The following is a 19,440-nucleotide window of genomic DNA, read 5'->3' on the forward strand; positions in this document are numbered from 1 at the left end:
TTTGCTCCTCTTCCGAGTAACCAGTAAGGAACAGAAAAGAACAGACATCAGCTTTTTGTCGTCCCTAGTGAAGCAATCAATCGTTGGAGTGAGTTTTTGGTTTCGGGAACTGCTTGCTCGTTACGTCCCCTCTCCCTCTGCCCGCCTCTTTCGACCTCAACTTTGTTCCTCTTTTCCTTGAGTTTCCAGCAATCTCCTTCCGCTCATGTATGTAGGTCGGTCAGGTCCCGCTGCATGACTCTTAACGTAACGGCGGCGGAGGTGGTTGCGGTCTTTTTCTTTCTTTTTAACGGCAGGCCGCGACGTTTTATTTTCCTCTTCGCAAAGTGGCGCCGCCTTCATCGTCATCCGGGAGGGCGCCGAGGTCCCATTTTCTCCCGAGAGTTGATGGGCAGCTATTCCTTTTCATTTTCGTGGAATGCATTTTTGCAGTTAGCTTCTTTGCGTTAATATTTCACGAGGCGTGGAGGAACGACACACGAGAAATGGGTTTGCGAGGACGAGGACGAGAGCGAGAGGGGGTCATATTCTTAAACATTTCGGTGCCCAAGAACACATTATTTTACTAGGCTTTTGGGCATTTCCAGGGGTAGTTTAATGACCCTGGTGGTAGTTTGACCCTTCCTCTGTACCATGACCCTAAAAACACATTATTTGACTAGGCTTTCGTAGGAGTTTTGGGGATTTCCAGGGGTAGTTTAATGACCCTGGTGGTAGTTTGACCCTTCCTCTGTACCATGACCCTAAAAACACATAATTGACAAGGCTTTCGTAGGAGTTTGGGGCATTTCCAGGGGTAGTTTAATGACCCTGGTGGTAGTTTGACCCTTCCTCTGTACCATGACCCTAAAAACACATAATTGACAAGGCTTTCGTAGGAGTTTGGGCATTTCCAGGGGTAGTTTAATGACCCTGGTGGTAGTTTGACCCTTCCTCTGTACCATGACCCTAAAAACACATAATTGACAAGGCTTTCGTAGGAGTTTTGGCCATTTCCAGGGGTAGTTTAATGACCCTGGTAGCAGTTTGACCCTTCTTACGTACCATGAAGCTAAAAAGACACTCATAAAAACTCGACTGATCTCCTTTTCGGCCTTTCTAAGACTTTCGTAGGGATGCATTTCGAGGGATGGCTTAATGACCCTGGTGGTAGTTAACCCTATATATACATCATTATTCAAATCACCCTGCAGCAGAACCCCAGGAAGAGTAACTGATCAAACCCTTCTCCTGTATCATGAAACTCAAAAAAACACTCATAAAAACCCGACTGATCTTTTTGGCCTCGGGAAACAGATGATGTGCGAGGTGGAAGCGTCTGAGAATACCCGCCTCTGACCCTCCCTCCCTCCTCCCCGAACCTCCACTTGACTCTCATTTTTCCCCTCAGCCTGTGATTAATGGCCCCGCTGTGATGAGTGAGCTGACGAGCGTTTACATAGTGCAGTTTGTCCTCTCGCTTGATATGCGTCGTCTTTGAGGGATAAGTCTAGTTGTGATAATCTGTATATATCGTCACCCTCATAAAATAATCGCCTTAGTCATTGTTCAGCGATTTCCAGGTGTTTCTTTACATCAATTTTTCAACACGTGACGCCCATTTTTGTATAGTTGCCTTCGTCATTCAGGGTTTGAGTGTTCTAGAATTGGCCTCTTCATTTCTGCCTAAATCCTGAGCCGAATGAGATAATGACAGTTCCTTTTTCTGACTTCCTGTAAAGTAGAAAACAATGACTTAGGCGGTTTGTTTACGAAAGTGACGATATATTAATGTGTGAGGTGCACCGCTTCGACGTATATGGCTATTTTGTACAGGCATTTGCTGTTTTACTCGTGACAAAAGGTCGTGTGTAGCTCTTTGGTCGGTATGTTATAGACGCATTCGACTCTCACATCAACCATTTCCAAAGACCAAAAACGGATCAGTCGGTTTCTTCTGAGCGGTAGTTTAGGCTCATGGTACAGAAGGGTCAAATTGCCTACCACCAGGGCAACGAAGCTATCCCCTGGAAATGCCCCTGCACAACCCTAAGAAAGCCTTGTCAAATATATATATACTCTCTCTATATTATTATTATACTCTCTTTTATAGGAGCAGTGATTAGCGGGCTGTTTTTTTTTTTCTCTTAATTATTTTTTTGCCCTAGAGTTGCTTCCTTTACTGTAAAAAAAAAAGGTTACTGAATATACCTACACCTAAGACCACTGACAAACCACCAATCCCTCACTCCAATCAGAAATAACCGACGCGCACACGACTAAGCGGGCTGGCTCGAGTGCTTTCGGAAAACAAGGAACCCTATTGATCGCGAGGCGCCGCTCCACCGTTATGTTAAGGCGAAGGGTTTTCAATCAACGGCTAAGTGTGAGCGAGGCGATATCGAGGAGGGAGGTGGCGGGCAGGAACCGTAAAAGGGTGGGAAGAGATAAGGTCGGGGAGGGTCAGAGGATCGGGGCGAGAGAGGGCGGGAAAAAGAGGTTAGAGAAATTAAAAGGAAATAACTGGATAAATGGAAAGATCAAGACAAAGAAGATAAAATGCGAAAGGTGAGTGAAAGTAATTAAAGGAAGAAAGCGCGAGGGATCATAAGATAAAAAAAACGCTCAGATAGATAAAAGACAAGAGAGAAAATGGAGGGATGCGACACACACTAACACACACACACACACACACACACACACACACACACACACACACACACACACACACACACACACACACACACACACACACACACACACACACACACACTTAAACATATTTGCGCCAAAGCTCACTAATTAGACAAGGCTTTTCTAGGAGTTGTGGCCATTTCCAGGGGTAGTTTAATGACGCTGGTGGTAATTTAACCTTTCTTCTGTGCAACGAAAAACACTCATTAGAACCCGACTATCTCTTTCTCGGCCCTTGGAAATAGTTCGTAGGAGTTGAGGGCATTTCCAGGGGTAGTTTCATGACCCTGGTGGTAGTTTAACCTTTCTTCTGTGCCATGAACCTACAAAAACACTTATTAGAACCCGACTGATCTTTTTTTATGCCTTTGTATATAGTTCGTAGGAGTTGTGGGCATTTCCAGGGGTAGTTTCATGACCCTGGTGATAGTTTAACCTTTCTTCTGTGCCATGAACCTACAAAATCACTCGTTAGAACCCGATTGATCTCCTTTTTGGCCTTTGGAAATAGTTGATGTGATAGGTGGAAGCGTTTAAAAATACCATCACTCATTAGAAGCTTATAGGAACTTTTTGGCCCTTGGAAATAATTGATGTGAGAGACGGAAGTTTCTGAGAATACCAACCATATATAGCCTCCTCTCCTACTGCCTTGCCGGAATGTTGGAAACTAAAATTAATTAAGTGTTATCGAGCGTGTAGTACGTAGCAGTGTTTCCTTTGATCTAGTTATTGAAGAAGCTGGAGAATTCGTAGCGTCATGCCATAGAGCGCTTCCTTCTCTTGGTACATACTTAAATGAAGAATAAAATATGTTAAGTGGGGAAAAGCTAAAATGAATAAGCATGAGAAACTTGTCCATAATGAGTCTTGAGTACGGTAGTGTTTCCTTGGATCTGCATATCAAGAAAGTTACGGCCACAAATAAAAGCGTTTCGGCGCCCAAGTACACATGTTGAAAACAGAAGCAAGACAGAACGAAAAAGAAAAGAAGAGAAAAAAGGAATGAGAGAATGAAAAAGACAAAAAACAAAAGCAATAGTAGAAACAGAAGGTGAAAACAATGAGGAAGAGACGAAATTGAATCCAGAGAGAACGGAAAAGAAAAGAAGTGAAAAAATGAAAAGAAGAAGACAACACGATAGACAAAATTGAGAGAGAATGAAAAAAGACAAAAAACAAAAGCAGTAGTAGAAACAGAAGGTGAAAACAATGAGTGAGAGACGAAATTGAATCCAGAGAGAACGAAAAAGAAAAGTGAAAAAATGAAAAGAAGAAGACAACACGATAGACAAAATTGAGAGAGAATGAAAAAAGACAAAAAACAAAAGCAATAGTAGAAACAGAAGGTGAAAACAATAAGGAAGAGACGAAATTGAATCCAAAGAGAACGAAAAAGAAAAGGAGAGAAAAAAAGAATGAAAAGAAGAAAACACGATAGACAAAATTGAGAGAGAATGAAAGAAATGAATCCAGAGAGAACGAAAAGAAAAGAAAGACAAAATTGAGAGAGAATGAAAAAAGACAAAAAACAAAAGCAATAGTAGAAACAGAAGGTCAAAACAATAAGGAAGAGACGAAATTGAATCCAAAGAGAACGGAAAAAGAAAAAGAAAGAAGAGAAGAAAGAAAAAGAAGACAATGAATGGAAGAAAGAGGACGAAGAGAAAAGAAAAGAATGATTTGAATGGTCGAGTAACTTAGAGCAAAAGGGAGACAGAAAATGAGGAGGAGAACGAGAAGGAAAGAAAGAAAGAAAGAAAGAAAGAAAGAAAGAAAGAAAGGAGAAAAAAAAGGACAGGAAACGCAATTCTAGACTTGACAGAAGAGAGAGAGAGAGAGAAGGGCGTTGGAATGTTATATAAGCAGGAAATTAAGGTATGATATGTAACAAATAAAAAAAAGATCAAAGAAAATTTACATAAAAAAATCGTATGATGAAGCAGCGACCAAATAATTTAATGTACTAGTAACGTGTCTATCTATCTATCTGTCTATCTATCTATCTATCTATCTATCTATCTATCTATCTATCTATCTATTTTAATCTCTGCTTTCATCTCTTTCATCTCTTTCATCTCTATCTCTCTCTCTCTCTCTCTCTCTCTCTCTCTCTCTCTCTCAGCATCCTATCTCTGTATCCATCTAACTAACCCACTAATCACCTTACCAACTCTATTTATATCTATCTGTATCTATCTATCTCTCTTAGCCACGACCTCACCCATACCATTTCGTCGCCCCTACAGATAATGCCACGCTACTCTGCTTCCCCAACGGCACCTGGTCCTCCAACGCCTCCTACGCCGACTGCCACAACCTGCAGGAGCACGGGGTGAGCCTCGAGCGGGAGAAGATGACCTACATCAACCAAATCATCTTCTACTTCGGCTACTCGCTCAGCCTCGCCGCCGTCACGCTCGCCCTCTTCATCTTCCTCTCGCTGAAGTAAGTTGGTTGGGTTAGAAGGTTGTGTTTTCTCTCTCTCTCTCTCTCTCTCTCTCTCTCTCTCTCTCTCTCTCTCTCTCTCTCTCTCTCTCTCTCTCTCTCTCTCTCTCTCTCTCTCTCTCTCTCTCTCTCTCTCTCTCTCTCTCTCTCTCTCTTCCCCAAGGCTTATCGACAAACCGATCACTGTCTGTCTGCTTCCAACTAATGACGAGAGAGAGAGAGAGAGAGAGAGAGAGAGAAGGGGGGGGAGGATGGGTTTTTATTTCCTCCCTTCATTCCTTGCTGGTCTCTGGTCTCCTTGGTCTCCTTAGTCTGCTTGGTCTCCTAACTGTAATGATGGACCCTGACCCTTTCTTTCTCTCGCCCTCTTCCTCTTCCTCAAGTTTTGCTAATTTGTATTAAAGTCACGGCTATTGTTTGCTTTTCCCGAAATAGCCGAAGCAAATTACTTCCTTACTTTTTCCCTTCGTGTTCGTCTTCTGGAAACACGAATGTTGCCTAAGAATGACATGTTTCAATTACCCTCAACAAGCATCACTAATATGTACACTAATATGTACGGAAGTCACGCCCGTTGCTTCCCAAAATAGCCGAAGCAAATTACTACCTTACTTTTTCCCTTCGTGTTCGTCTTCTGGAAACACGAATATTGCCTAAGAATGACAGGTTTCAATTACCCTCAACAAGTCTCCCAAATTCGTATGGAAGTCACGCCCGTTGCTTCCCAAAATACCCAAAGCAAATTACTTCCTTACTTTGTTTTCTTCCTTTTCATCGAATTTACGTTTCTTCATCTTCTGGAAACATGAATTTTGTCTAAGAATCACTGGTTTCAATTACCCTCAGCAAGTATCACAAATTCGTACGGAAGTCACACGGCATTTGCTCCTGAAATACCCAAAGCAAATTAGCTCCTAACTTTTTTTCTCTTCCTCTTCATCGAATTTACGTTTCTTTATCTTCTGGGGACATGAATTTTGTCTAAGAATCACTGGTTTCAGTTACCCTCAACAAGTTTCACAAATTCGTACGGAAGTCACACGGCATTTGCCTCCTGAAATAGCCGCAGCAAATTACTTCCTTACTTTTTTTCTTCCTCTTCACCGAATTCACGTTTCTTTATCTCCTGGGGACACGAATTTTGTCTAAGAATCACTGGTTTCAATTACCCTCAAAAAGTATCACAAATTCGTACGGAGGTCACACGGCATTTGCCTCCTGAAATAGCCGCAGCAAATTACTTCCTTACTTTTTTTTCCTTCCTGTGTGTGTGTCGTGACGCTCGGCATTGGTGTTCTTCTTCTTCTTCTTCTTCTTCTCTATCTTATTAATCCTTGACGGGGTCGGCCGCTCTTATATGTTGTCGCCAGTAACTTCTGCCTTGCGCGTCCTGTTCTTCTGGTCCCAGTTGCTCGTGACGCCTGACATTAGTGCTCCACGCTATCAGCTGTGACACCCCTTTCCCTCATAACCTGCTCGCTTTTATGCCTGTTATTATTTACTTTGGTGCTGCTGTTGTTGTCGTCTACCGTGATTACCGTCATTGAATGTACTACTACTACGCGCGTTTGTTTGTTTGTTTGTTTGTTTACAGCAGAGGAGACAGTGCAAGGGCGTAAAAAAAAAAAAAAAATAATGAAAAAAAGCCCGCTATTTACTGCTCCTAGTTTGCATGCTAAAGGTCGTTTGTGGGACTTTATTAACAAAGCATCAATTCTATTCAGCTCATTTTCAGTACAATGAAGAACACAACACTGGATAAGAATTCGATAACAGTTTTAATCTGTTCTGAACACGTGTTTGCATAATAAGACTGTTTGCGTGACTTTGCTTTATCAGCTTAACATTGATTCTTCTATTTAGTTCAGCTTTATTACACTGAGAACATAACAATGAAGGAAGGTTAAATACGTTCTTGGGAGGTTTTTTTACACGTTCATATTACGAAAGCTTTGTCAAAATACTACCAGAGTCAAAAAACTACCCCAGGGAAGGCCCACAACTTCTACGAAAGTTTTATCAGATATGTATACTTGGGCTCCGAAATGTTTAACCCGGTAGACGCGACGGGCCAAATTTGTGGCTTTACCGTGTAGCAGCGACGGGCCAAATTTGTGGCTTTTTCCGTGTACCAGTGACGGGCCAAATTTGTGGCTTTACCGTGTACCAGCGACGGGTCAAATTTGTGGCTTTACCGTGTACCAGCGACGGGCCAAATTTGTGGCTTTACCGTGTACCAGCGACGGGCCAAATTTGTGGTTTTACCGTGTACCAGCGACGGGCCAAATTTGTGGTTTTACCGTGTACCAGCGACGGGCCAAATTTTTGCCATGACATAAACGCCCCAAAAATAGATGATGCATAAACTGATCACAAATGCGTTGATATATATTATGAAATGGTTTGCGTGAGTGATGATTTTTCTCACTTTTCTCGCTTAGAGGGGCCTTTTAGAAACATGATCCCCGCAGCTACCGGGTTAAGAATACGACCCATCAAGTCCTTGGTCTGTCCACGGTCAATACCTTAAGGAATCGAACCCAGCACTAAATGCCCCGCGCAAACAGATCACGTTCGGAAGACAAAGTAAAGGATCGCGACGCCAACACACCGACTCGTAAATCTCCGGACTGAAGGAGCGACGGGAAGGCACACAGCGCGGTGATCGATGTCGTTTGCCTTGCCTGATTGAAACGCCCGGCGACAGACCTGGTCCCGGCCCGGCGCGCGTGTGTAATGATGCCCCCGTCTTTTCCTGGTCCGTGCAGCTTCCTCGCCTAAAGATGCACTCATAAGCAAACGGCGAGAACATAAGAGTCGTGCTTTGCGAGGGAGGCAACTCTAGGCCATGAGGAGCTTGAGTGTCACAGAAAATGGAAAAAATAAAGTGAAGTTCCATAGATGCTTCATCTCCCACCTCTTCCAGCAGCTTCCTTGCGTATAGATCCACTCATAAGCAACGCCAAGAACATGGAATCGTGCTTTCCGAGGGAGCCAACTCTAAGGCATGAGGGGACTTTTTTTACGTTTCAGCCTATAGCGCCGGTAGGCTTTCTTGTTGGGCCTGATAGTCCGCCCCAACCCGTTATGGCGCTGACAATTGTTTATAGAGGCGCCATCTTGTTTGGCTCATTCTGTCCCTCGGAGCTTATCTTTGATCCTCTTTTTATAAAGAGAATCTAGAGACCGGGTTGATAGGTGGTCTGCAGGACAGCATGTGGGTAGTCTTAGGCCACTCGGGGATGACTGAAAAATCCCAGTTTGTGGGAGCGGGCGGGACACGAACCAGCGTCCATCTGGAAGCGGCGCCGGCACGCTAACCACTCAGCCACCGTCTCCCTTACTGGCTCTGCTAGTGAGACGAAACGAACTGGGAGGGGCGGAGAGGGGCGGGGCCGGGCGGGGCGGGGCGGGGCAGCGCATGTCAGACTCTGGGTGGAAAATAAATAAAATAATACTAACTTCGGGTGATTCTCGGGCGCCAGTAAAATAAGGTGTGATGCCTCTGGAGCCGCTCTGATGGCGTACTTAGCCATTTATGGCGCACCTGAGTCCCGCGGGAGGGGCGAGGGAGGCCGGTCTCAGGTGACGGCGGATATGGTGTTATGTGCTCTCCCCTTCCCTTGGTCTTACTCTTCCCCTCTTCCCTTACCAAAGTTTTCCTTCTATCACTTTCCTCGCTCTTCCCTTCTTCCCTTACCTTACGCTCTCACCCTCACCGACCCCCTTCCCTTCCCTTACCTTCTCTCACTTCCTATCTCCTTCCTTACCTTTACCTCTCCCTTTCCCCTTACCTTTCCTTCTCTCACTTCACCCAGCTTTCCTTTCCCTTCCCTAACCTTTCACCTTTCCCTTCCCTTTCCTTTTCTTCTCTCACTTCCTATCTCCTTCCTTACCTTCACCTCTCCCCTTCCCCTTACCTTTCCTTCTCTCACTTCACCCAGCTTTCCTTTCCCTTCCCTAACCTTTCACCGTCCAGTTCCCTTCCCCTCTCCTCTACTTCTTCCTTTCTCCTTCCCTTACCTTTCCCTCTCCCACCTTCCCCTTTACTGTCTACGTCCCCTCTCCTTAGAGACAGCACCACCTACCGCCCCTTCCCTTCCCATCGAGACAGGGTTATAGGCCGCACGCTACCTGTTCCCTTCCCCTCCTCTCCTCCTTCTCCCCTCTTCTGCCCTGTACCGCTTAAGTCCCCCAGCAACAGACGGAGGCTCGCACGCGTCGTCTAGGTGTGTACGTGGAGACTCAGACAAACAGGACACTATGCAAAACGAGTCTTCTTGCTTGTTTGGTGAAGTTTGGGTTTGCTGGCCAGTGCTTGGTGGGTTGGGTATGAGGGATTTTTTTTTACTATATCAAGAAGGATGGATAAATTATAGTTTCGTCGATATTAGGGTTAAATATACAATGAAGCTATGATATTTTGCTTCGATAATTCTGCTTTGCTTACAAGATCTTCAATTTCTTCTTCTTTTTCTTTTTCTTCTTCGTCTTCTTTGTCTTCTTCTTCATCTTCTTCGCTTTCGGCTTCCTCGTCTCATTCGTCTTCTTTTTCTTTTTTCTTTTCCTCTTTCTTTTTTTTCTTCTTTTTCTTCTCCTATTTTACTATTATAACCCATTTAGTCTCCTTGTCGGCCTTTGGAAATAGTTGATGCGAAGGCCGAAAGCGTCTGAGAACAGCGTCCCTTGATCCCGTTCAGCGCGCCGAAGTGATGAACTCGTCAGGTCCCGAGTTCAAAGTCCACACAATGAGTCACGGGGAAAAGTAAAAAAAATCCCTCGCCTTTGAAATCCGCCAATCAGGTACCAATAAGTCCCGGCGCTGGCTGTAGATTTTTTTGTAGGGCATCAAGACACTTCTCCATTCCGAAATTGGCCTCTCTTCTGACCGCTTATCTCTATTATCTCGTATAGGAGTTAGGGAGGCCGGCAGGTACCGCCCCCTTCCCTTGTTGTGCATTCATTCCTACCATTGTATCTTTTTAGTTTCATGGTGCTGCCCACACATGTATTACTAGTTGTATAATCACATTCTGCCCTGCCTGGGGGTTGGGATGGCATGTTCCTCCCTTCTCCCTTGTTGTTTACTTGCAACAATAAACTATCAATCAGTCTTATAGGAGCAGCATAGATGGATAGATAGAAGAAGAGATAGACAGACAGATACAGATACAGATAGACAGATAGAGACAGATACACACACAAACCCTCCCTCAAGCAACTGAAAAGGAGGCGTGTCGGTAACAATAAACTATCAATCAATCTTATAGGAGCAGTATTGATGGATAGATAGAAGAAGAGATACAGACAGATACAGATAAATAGACAGAGACAGATACACACACAAACCCTTCCTCAAGCAACTGAAAAGGAGACGTGTCGGTAACAATAAACTATCAACCAGTCTTATAGGAGCAGTATTGATGGATGGATAGAAGAAGAGATAGACAGACAGATACAGATAAATAGACAGAGACAGATACACACACAAACCCTTCCTCAAGCAACTGAAAAGGAGGCGTGTCGGTAACAATAAACTATCAATCAATCTTATAGGAGCAGTATTGATGGATAGATAGAAGAAGAGATAGACAGACAGATACAGATAAATAGACAGAGACAGATACACACACAAACCCTTCCTCAAGCAACTGGAAAAGAGATGTGTCGGTAACATTTCCACACGCAGCAGGGCAGAACGTAAATTAAAGAAAATCACCCAACCAGACGGACAGCCGCTCACATCACGAGACCTCACGAAAACACTCCACGCCACGGCCACCCGAGGCTCGTACGGCAGAAACCCGCGCGGGACGAAGGGCGGGACAGGAAACAGCGGTAACGATGTCATTAAGAGGCTCACCGAAGCATCCTCGTCTCCTTCCCTCTCCCTGCCCTTCCTTTCCCTCCCCTACCTTTCCTACCCTGCACTTCCTTCCCCTTCCTTTCCTTTCTCTTCCCGTCCCTCCCCTGCTCTTTCTTCCTTTCCCTTTCCTTCCCTACCCTCCCCTACCCATCCCTTCCCGTCCCTTCACTTCCCTACCCTTCCCTTCCTTTCCCTTCCCTACCTTTCCTGCCCTGCACTTCCTTCCCCTTCCTTTCCTTCCCTCCCCTTGTCTTCCTCCCTTTCCCTTTCCTTCCCTACCCTCCCCTACCCATCCCTTCCCTTCCCTTCAACTTTCGTTCCCTTCCTTGCCCTTCCCATCCCTTCGCTGCCCTTCCCTTCTCTTCTCTTTCCCACCTTTCCTGCCCTGCACTTCTTTCCCCTTCCTTTACTTGCCTTTCCTTGCCTTCTCTTCCCTTCCCTTCCCTTCCCTTTCCTTCTCCTTCTCCTCCCTTCCCATCCCTACCTTTCTTTCCTTTCCTTCCCTTCCCTCCCTTTCCCTTCCCTTCCCTAGGCGTGTGTTGCTATAAGCGGAAGCCTTGATGACACGAGAAACAGCAACAGCAACGATGATAGTAGTAGTAGTAGTAGTAGTAGTGGTAATAGAAGTAGTAGTAGTAGTAGAAGTAGATGTACCCACAGGCAGTTTATATTATTTAGCAGCAGCGCCACCAATCGTAGTACATCCCATTTAACACATTAAATTTTAAGAACACCTTCCCTCCCGCCTGTCTCACACACACACACACACACACACACACACACACACACACACACACACACACACACACACTCCCCCTTCCCCTCCCACACATACACACACACGACCCAGGTAGCAAAACAAACATAAAAACGAGACTAAGAATAAAACAACACAAAAACACATTCCCGTCCTATTCCAACGTCTAAAAGCTTTCATTCCACTCGCGTCAAAGTAGTTTTTCACCAAGCTGACCACGGAGATACATAGAGAGACACAGAGACACACAGACACGGAGATACATATGAGATACATAAAGATACATAGGAAGACACAGAGATACATAAAGATACGAAGATAATTAAGATACATAGGACTGAAGACGTATTATACATTTGTCTGCCTCAATCTTTTTATACATATAGTTGCATCTTTCCATGCCGTATAAGGTCTTCGAAGCGCCAGAAGACATTACCACGAAAAGGAGAAAAAGGCGAAGAGAGGAACAGCGGCTTAGGTTTAGGAAGTGTGGAATCCCTTGGGAGAGCGTGGCTTTTATAATGCATCAGAAGTCAAGAGCTGGAGCAACATTTTTATTTTTTTATTTTTACACACACACACACACACACACACACACACACACACACACACACACACACACACACACACACACACACACACAGTTTTATCACTTCTCTGTTTATTCATGCATTTTCCCGCCCTTTATTTCCTCGCATCATCCTTCCTTCACCATTCTATTTGCCTCACACAACTTTCATTTACCTGTTCATTTGCTTTTATTTACCGTTCTTTACCTTTCTTTACCTCTTCTCCCTTCTGAACAACCTCCACCTCCCTCACACACACACACAAAAAAAAAAAAAATACATACACATCGCCCACACACAAACATATACACACATTTACATACACCCCTCCCACACACACACACACACACACACACACACACTCTCTTTCTCTCTCCTCCCCCCCCCCCATACACACACATATACATACATATATTATACATACACACACATGCATACATATATTAATATAGTTTTTATTTTCCCTTAATGCCCTTTCACGGATCTCAGTAAAAAAATAATAATAATAATAATAATAATAATAATAATAATAATAATAATAATAATAATAATAATAATAATAATAATAATAATAATAATAATAATAATAATAATAATAATAATAATAATAATAATAATAATAATAATAATAATAATAATTCAAAGAGATTTTATACTTTCCTTTTTCTCATATTTCTCGCAGCGGTGAATGTGGCTTTAAATACAGCGTGACTTTTTTTTCCAGCGTATATATAAAAAATTGTCACAACATCCGCCATCACACAACACAACGACATCCGCTTCGATTCTGTTCATATTTTTTCAATATTTGCGTGAGTGATTTCTCTGGCAGTTTTCTCCCACTCAAAGCTATTTTTAGTTTCTTATCTTTACTTTTCCCCTTCTCTCTCTCTCTCTCTCTCTCTCTCTCTCTCTCTCTCTCTCTCTCTCTCTCTCTCTCTCTCTCTCTCTCTCTCTCTCTCTCTCTCTCTCTCTCTCTCTCTCTCTCTCTCTCTCTCTCTCTCTCTCTCTCTCTCTCTCTCTCTCTCTCTCTCTCTCTCTCTCTCTCTCTCTCTCTCTCTCTCTCTTTTCGCTTGCTCTATTCTTCTTTCTTCTTTTTTCTCTTCCTCTACGTAAGCTCTACCAATTGTTGTTGTTGTTGTTGTTGTTGTTGTTGTTGTTGTTGTTGTTTCCTACGCGTCCCTTCCTTCCTTCGTTTTTTTTACATCATTTCTTCTTTCTCTTTCTGTCTCTTTCCCTTGCACATATATTTAACTTTTCATTATGTTTCCCCTTTTCATCTTTTTGACCTCTGTTCCCTTCCTCCCTTGTTTCCTTCAACTCTCGCACCCTTCCCTTTTCTTACAAATAACCACGAACCCTCCTTTCCCTTCCTTCATCTACCTTGTTAACTCTCTCCGGCTATTGTCAAAACCTTTCTCATTCTCTTTTAATCTTTTTTGACTCCGGTTCCCTTTCTCCTTACCTTCCTCCCTCCCTAACTTCACCTCTCACACATCTTTCCTTCCCTTACGAGCAACTAACCACCCTTCCCTTCCCTCCTTTTTTTCTCTTTTGCTATTGTCAAAACGTTTCTCATATTCTCATTTTCTTCACTGCTGTTATAATACCCTTTCACACCTTCCGCCTCCTACATACGGGGCCAACCCTCGACTTCATTCTCTCCCTCTCCTTCCCACCCAATTATTCATCTTTCCTCTGCTAATATTGCGTTCCCCTTCCCGCTGTATATATTTTGATCAGCATTCGATAGCCGGGTGTGACAAATTTACTTTCCACATGCCCTTACTTTGTGTTTGTTTGTCTCTCTCTCTCTCTCTCTCTCTCTCTCTCTCTCTCTCTCTCTCTCTCTCTCTCTCTCTCTCTCTCTCTCTCTCTCTCTCTCTCTCTCTCTCTCTCTCTCTCTCTCTCTCTCACACACACATCACCCCCCTCCCCCCCACCTACCACCCCTTCCCATTCCAACCCATCCCCCACACACACACGCCAGTAAATTTTCTGTACCTTTATTCTTGTCTCCCCGGAGGGACCTGAGGTGTCTGCGTAACACCATCCACGCCAACCTGCTGTCCACTTACCTGCTCCACAACCTCTTCTGGATCATCTGCGCTTCGATACAGGTAAGGATCAAGAGTCCCGTGTTTAGTTCGCCCGTTGGAAAAGCCTCTCGTCGTAGAAATTGCTTGGGGTGTTTTCGTGGAGTGTTTTTGCGATCCCAGAGATAGTTTGACACGACCTCTGCACAATGGGTCAAGGAGAGAGAGAGAGAGAATGTAAAGAAAAATACAGAATATCCACAAATCAAAAAAAAAATCGTAACCTCGCTCAACGCACAACTTGTTATTCAGATTCTCGTTTCTTTTTTTGCTTTCGTTGAACGTTTGCCGCCGAAGCGATCTCAATCAAACCCACATTTTACACACCGTTTTATATTCATTTTATTACATACTACGAGATGAACTACAGTATTTTTACATTATCGGTAGCAAACGGCGCGGTGGGAAAACTATCACCAGGATCACAGAACACTCCATCAATATCCCCTTGGCAACTTGTACGAGAGGCTTTCAAACGGGCGAACTGAGACGCAGAGACGTTTAGTTAAGAATGCGGAGATTGCGGACCTATATCTGTTTATTTTTTCATCCATTCTTTCTTATTAATTCCTTCACCACAACCCCGACCACCAATATCACTGTTACCTTCTTCATATCATCCTCACAACCAACTACAGTAACACAACTAGCTTATTTTCGTTCCTGCATAAACAGACACATTATACATCGGTTATCTTGAAGCTTCCTCTCAATTCTTTCAACTAACTGATTTTCGTTCCTGCATAAACAGACACTCTATACATCGGTTACCTTCAAGCTTCCTCTCAATTCTTTCAACTAACTGATTTTCGTTCCTGCATAAACAGACACATTATACATCGGTTATCTTGAAGCTTCCTCTCAATTCTTTCAACTAACTGCTTTTCGTTCCTGCATAAACACACATACCTTGAAGCGTCCTCTCAATTCTTTCAACTAACTGCTTTTCTTTAACTTCCCTCAACAGACGCTCGTCCCCGTCAGCGTGAACTGCTCTTTCCTCGTCTTCCTCAACTACTTCACTCTCACCAGTTTCTTGTGGATGTTCGTCGAGGGTAAGTACTATGAGCTCTGACCTGATCACGAGTTTCACATTGTCCAACATTTCGGGATTCAAACACTCACATTTGGCAAGGAGGTCAGTCGGGTTCTAATGAGTGTTTTCTCAGGTTCACGGTACAGAGGAAGGGTCAAACTATACCACCAGAGTCTTTACACTAGCCCCGGAAATGCTAAAAACTCTTACGAAAGCCTTGTCAAATTCGTGAGTTTGGGCTTTTGCAGAGGTTGTGTGTGCTAGTAGTATTTCGATGGATAGTTTTAAGAGCCTTGTGATAATCTGACGTGGCTTTTTAAACTGTGGATGTGAAAAAACACTCATTAGAACTAAACTTACCTCTTGTATCTATCTACCTATCTATCTATCTATCTCCAGGCTTCTACCTTTACATGCTGGTTGTGAAGACGTTCTCGGTGGACAACATCAAACTTCGGATGTATACGCTCATCGGCTGGGGTGAGTAACCAAATCGTACGCACCTAACACTCCCTCCCTTTCCATTTAGTTCGCACGTAAAGGAATATATGTAAGTAAGCTCTCTAGGGAATTGATTTGGTGTGTATATGATGATTAGTACGCAGCCTCCCTTACAATTTTCTCTCTCTCTCTCTCTCTCTCTCTCTCTCTCTCTCTCTCTCTCTCTCTCTCTCTCTCTCTCTCTCTCTCTCTCTCTCTCTCTCTCTCTCTCTCTCTCTCTCTCTCTCTCTCTCTCTCTCTCTCTCTCTCTCTCTTTACATCTATCTATCTTCTTCAAGCCCCCTAAAGACTTAAGCTAAATGAACTATTGAACATCAAACATCTGGAGATTAAAAGATTGTAATCCGCGTTTCCCGGAGCCTGGCCTTCCCTCCCTTCCTACCCTTCCCTCCCTCTCTCTGACTCAACATAAAGAAAGATGCATTAGATTTATGATTAGAATAAGAAATAACAGCGAACGGGAGACTGAAAAATGCTCCTCAAAGCTTGTTTCTTATGACCTCAACTTGTCCTGCTAACAAAACACACACACACACACACACACACACACACACACACACACACACACACACACACACACTCTCTCTCTCTCTCTCTCTCTCTCTCTCTCTCTCTCTCTCTCTCTCTCTCTCTCTCTCTCTCTCTCTCTGTACAAAGAAAGACGCATTAGAATATGAAATAACAACGAAAGGGAAACTAAAATAATCCTCTAAGCTTGTATATTATAACCTTAACTTGTCCTGCTAACATAGCATAAGTTAACATAAAATAAGTTAACGTTAACATAGCATAAGTTAGCATAAGTTAACATAACATAACATAACATAGCATAACATCTCCGGGAAACGGTGGGTGCGTGGAAAGGGTGCGTGGAGACATGATCGAGGTTTATAAATGGATGAAGGGCTTTAATAAGGGAGACATTCATAAGGTTTTGTTGGTAAGAGAACCGGGTAGGACACGAAGTAATGGGTTTAAACTGGATAAATTCAGATTCAACAGGGACATAGGCAAAAATTGGTTTACTAACAGGGTGGTGGATGAGTGGAATAGGCTTAGCAGTCATGTGGTGAGTGCCAATACAATTGTCACATTCAAAAATAGACTAGATAAATTCATGGACAGCGATATTAGGTGGGGTTAGATACACGGGAGCTTAGGGTCAAAGGAGCTGCCTCGTATAGGCCTACCGGCCTCTTGTAGACTCCTGCGTTCTTATGTTCTTATGTTCCTATAACATAACATAAGTTAACATAACATAACACAAGTTAACATAACATAGCATAACACAAGCTAACATAGCATAACATAATACAAGTTAACATAACATAACATAACTTATGTTATGTTGACTTATGCTATGTTAACTTATGTTATGTTATGTCATGTTATGTTAACCTATGTTATGTTATGTTATGTTAACTTATGTTATGCTGTGTTATGTTATGATATGTTATGTTATGTTATGTTTACTTATGTCATGTTTTGTTAACTTATGCTATGTTATGTTAATTTATGTTATGTTATGCTATGTTAGCTTATGTTAACTTATGTTACGTTATGTTATGTTTACTTGTTATGTTATGTTATGTTAACTTATGTTATGTTATGTTATGTTATGTTATGTCATGCTGTGTTATGTTATGTCATGTCATGTCATGTCATGTCATGTCATGTCATGTCATGTCATGTTATGTTATGTTCATAACATAACATAACATAACATAACATAACATAACATAACATAGCATAGCATAACATAGCACAACACAACACAACACAACACAACACAACACAACACAACACAACACAACACACACACACACACACACACACACACACACACACACACACACACACACACACACACACACGTTGTTGTATTATGCATCTCCATTTGCATTCCTCTTTATCTGTTTGTTGTTCCCCTTTCTTTCCTCTAGTACCAATTCTTCCTTTTTCTTTTTCATTATTTTTTTTTCTTATTTTCCTTCGTCTCCTTTTCATCACTCATCACGCACTACATAATACGATAAAGAGTGAGAGAAGGAGAGAGATTATTATTATTATCATTACTATTTCTATTATTACATACACACACACACACACATACACACATATCAGTACCCCAACACAGGTAACGCAGGTGATCTATCTTCCCTTTCACAGGTGTTCCAGTACCAATCATCATCGTGTGGGTCGCCGTCAAGTCAACTCATGTAAGTCTGGAATTCACGTAATGTTAAAAAGCTTGTTCACCAGAGCAAGGCAAGACTGTGTGGGTGTGTGTGGGTGTGAGTGAAAGAGAATGTAAAATGGAGATATGAATAGTGAACGAAGCATGAAGTGTGTGTTTTAAGGTAAGGAGATGACAAATGTAAGTGTGAGTGTGTGTGTGCAAGTGTATGTTTGTGTGAGTGAGTGTACGTGAGAGTGAGAGAGAGAATGTGCAACGGAGATATGAATAAGGAACGGGGGTGTTGAGTCGGAATCGGAGTCCTTTACGATACGTGTTATGTTGTGTGGCTGGGTGTTGTGTGGTGTAGTGTGGCTGGATTCGATTTGCCTACTACTATACTGCAGAGTCGGTGGAGTCGGAATCGGAGTCCTTTACGATACGTGTACTGTTTTATGGCTGGGTGTTGTGTGGTATAGTGTGGCTGGATTCGATTTGCCTACGACTATAATGCAGAGTCGGTGGAGTCCGAGTCGGAGTCGCAACCTTAAGATTTCCTGGAGTCGGAGTCGCAACCTTAAGATTTCCTGGAGTCGGAGTCGCAACCTTAAGATTTCCTGGAGTCGGAGTCGCAACCTTAAGATTTCCTGGAGTCGGAGTCGCAACCTTAAGATTTCCTGGAGTCGGAGTCGCAACCTTAAGATTTCCTGGAGTCGGAGTCGCAACCTTAAGATTTCCTGGAGTCGGAGTCGCAACCTTAAGATTTCCTGAAGTCGGAGTCGAAGGAAGGAAGCAAGTTGTGCGTGTTTTGAGGCAAGCAGATATCAAACGTACAGTCTATGGCTACGGAGCTGTACAGACGAGGCGTGACTGCGTTGGTAAGGACATTTATATATATACGGTCTGAAGTAAAAAGAAAAACTATGCTGGATGGAAGAGAAGGAAGAGGACCCAAAGTACGAAGGTTGAAGGCCATTTGCCACTTGACGAACCACTGAATAAACCGATCAAGATCTTTTTGCATGAATTCGTAGTCGGACGCCGTGGAAAATCATAGTTAATACCCATAAGAGATGAAGAAAAGTGGAGATAAACTGGCATACTCTGTCTCGTTATTTAGACAAGCTTAACTGAGTCCTAATTAATGAACGGAGATAAATACTTGTTACCTCGCCTGACGGGGACAACGAAGACACATCAACGTACCTGGAAAGACAGAAAAATGAGGTAATTAGTCAGACGGAAGAGACAACACAGAGAAGACAAAATGTGATAAAGAAAAGGGTAAGGAAGAGAGATATTTACATAGATTTACATA

The 19,440-nt window shown here is 43.1% G+C and overlaps 2 protein-coding genes across 2 annotated transcripts in view; one reads left to right on the top strand and one right to left on the bottom strand.

Moving 5' to 3' along the window:
• Positions 1 to 19,440, bottom strand: part of LOC126987713 (inactive hydroxysteroid dehydrogenase-like protein 1) — a 123,275-nt gene that overhangs the window by 84,244 nt on the left and 19,591 nt on the right. The window lies entirely within an intron of this gene.
• The window catches only part of LOC126987712 (diuretic hormone receptor-like), an 82,619-nt gene that overhangs the window by 52,169 nt on the left and 11,010 nt on the right, over positions 1 to 19,440 (top strand). The window contains exons 3-7 of the mRNA XM_050844910.1: positions 4,923 to 5,121; positions 14,340 to 14,433; positions 15,377 to 15,464; positions 15,845 to 15,925; positions 18,116 to 18,165. Of these exons, the coding sequence (XP_050700867.1) occupies positions 4,923 to 5,121; positions 14,340 to 14,433; positions 15,377 to 15,464; positions 15,845 to 15,925; positions 18,116 to 18,165 (512 nt within the window). The remainder of the gene's footprint in view (positions 1 to 4,922; positions 5,122 to 14,339; positions 14,434 to 15,376; positions 15,465 to 15,844; positions 15,926 to 18,115; positions 18,166 to 19,440) is intronic.

This window comes from Eriocheir sinensis, chromosome 66, assembly GCF_024679095.1.
Source record: "Eriocheir sinensis breed Jianghai 21 chromosome 66, ASM2467909v1, whole genome shotgun sequence".
In the NCBI taxonomy this organism is placed as follows: domain Eukaryota; kingdom Metazoa; phylum Arthropoda; class Malacostraca; order Decapoda; family Varunidae; genus Eriocheir; species Eriocheir sinensis.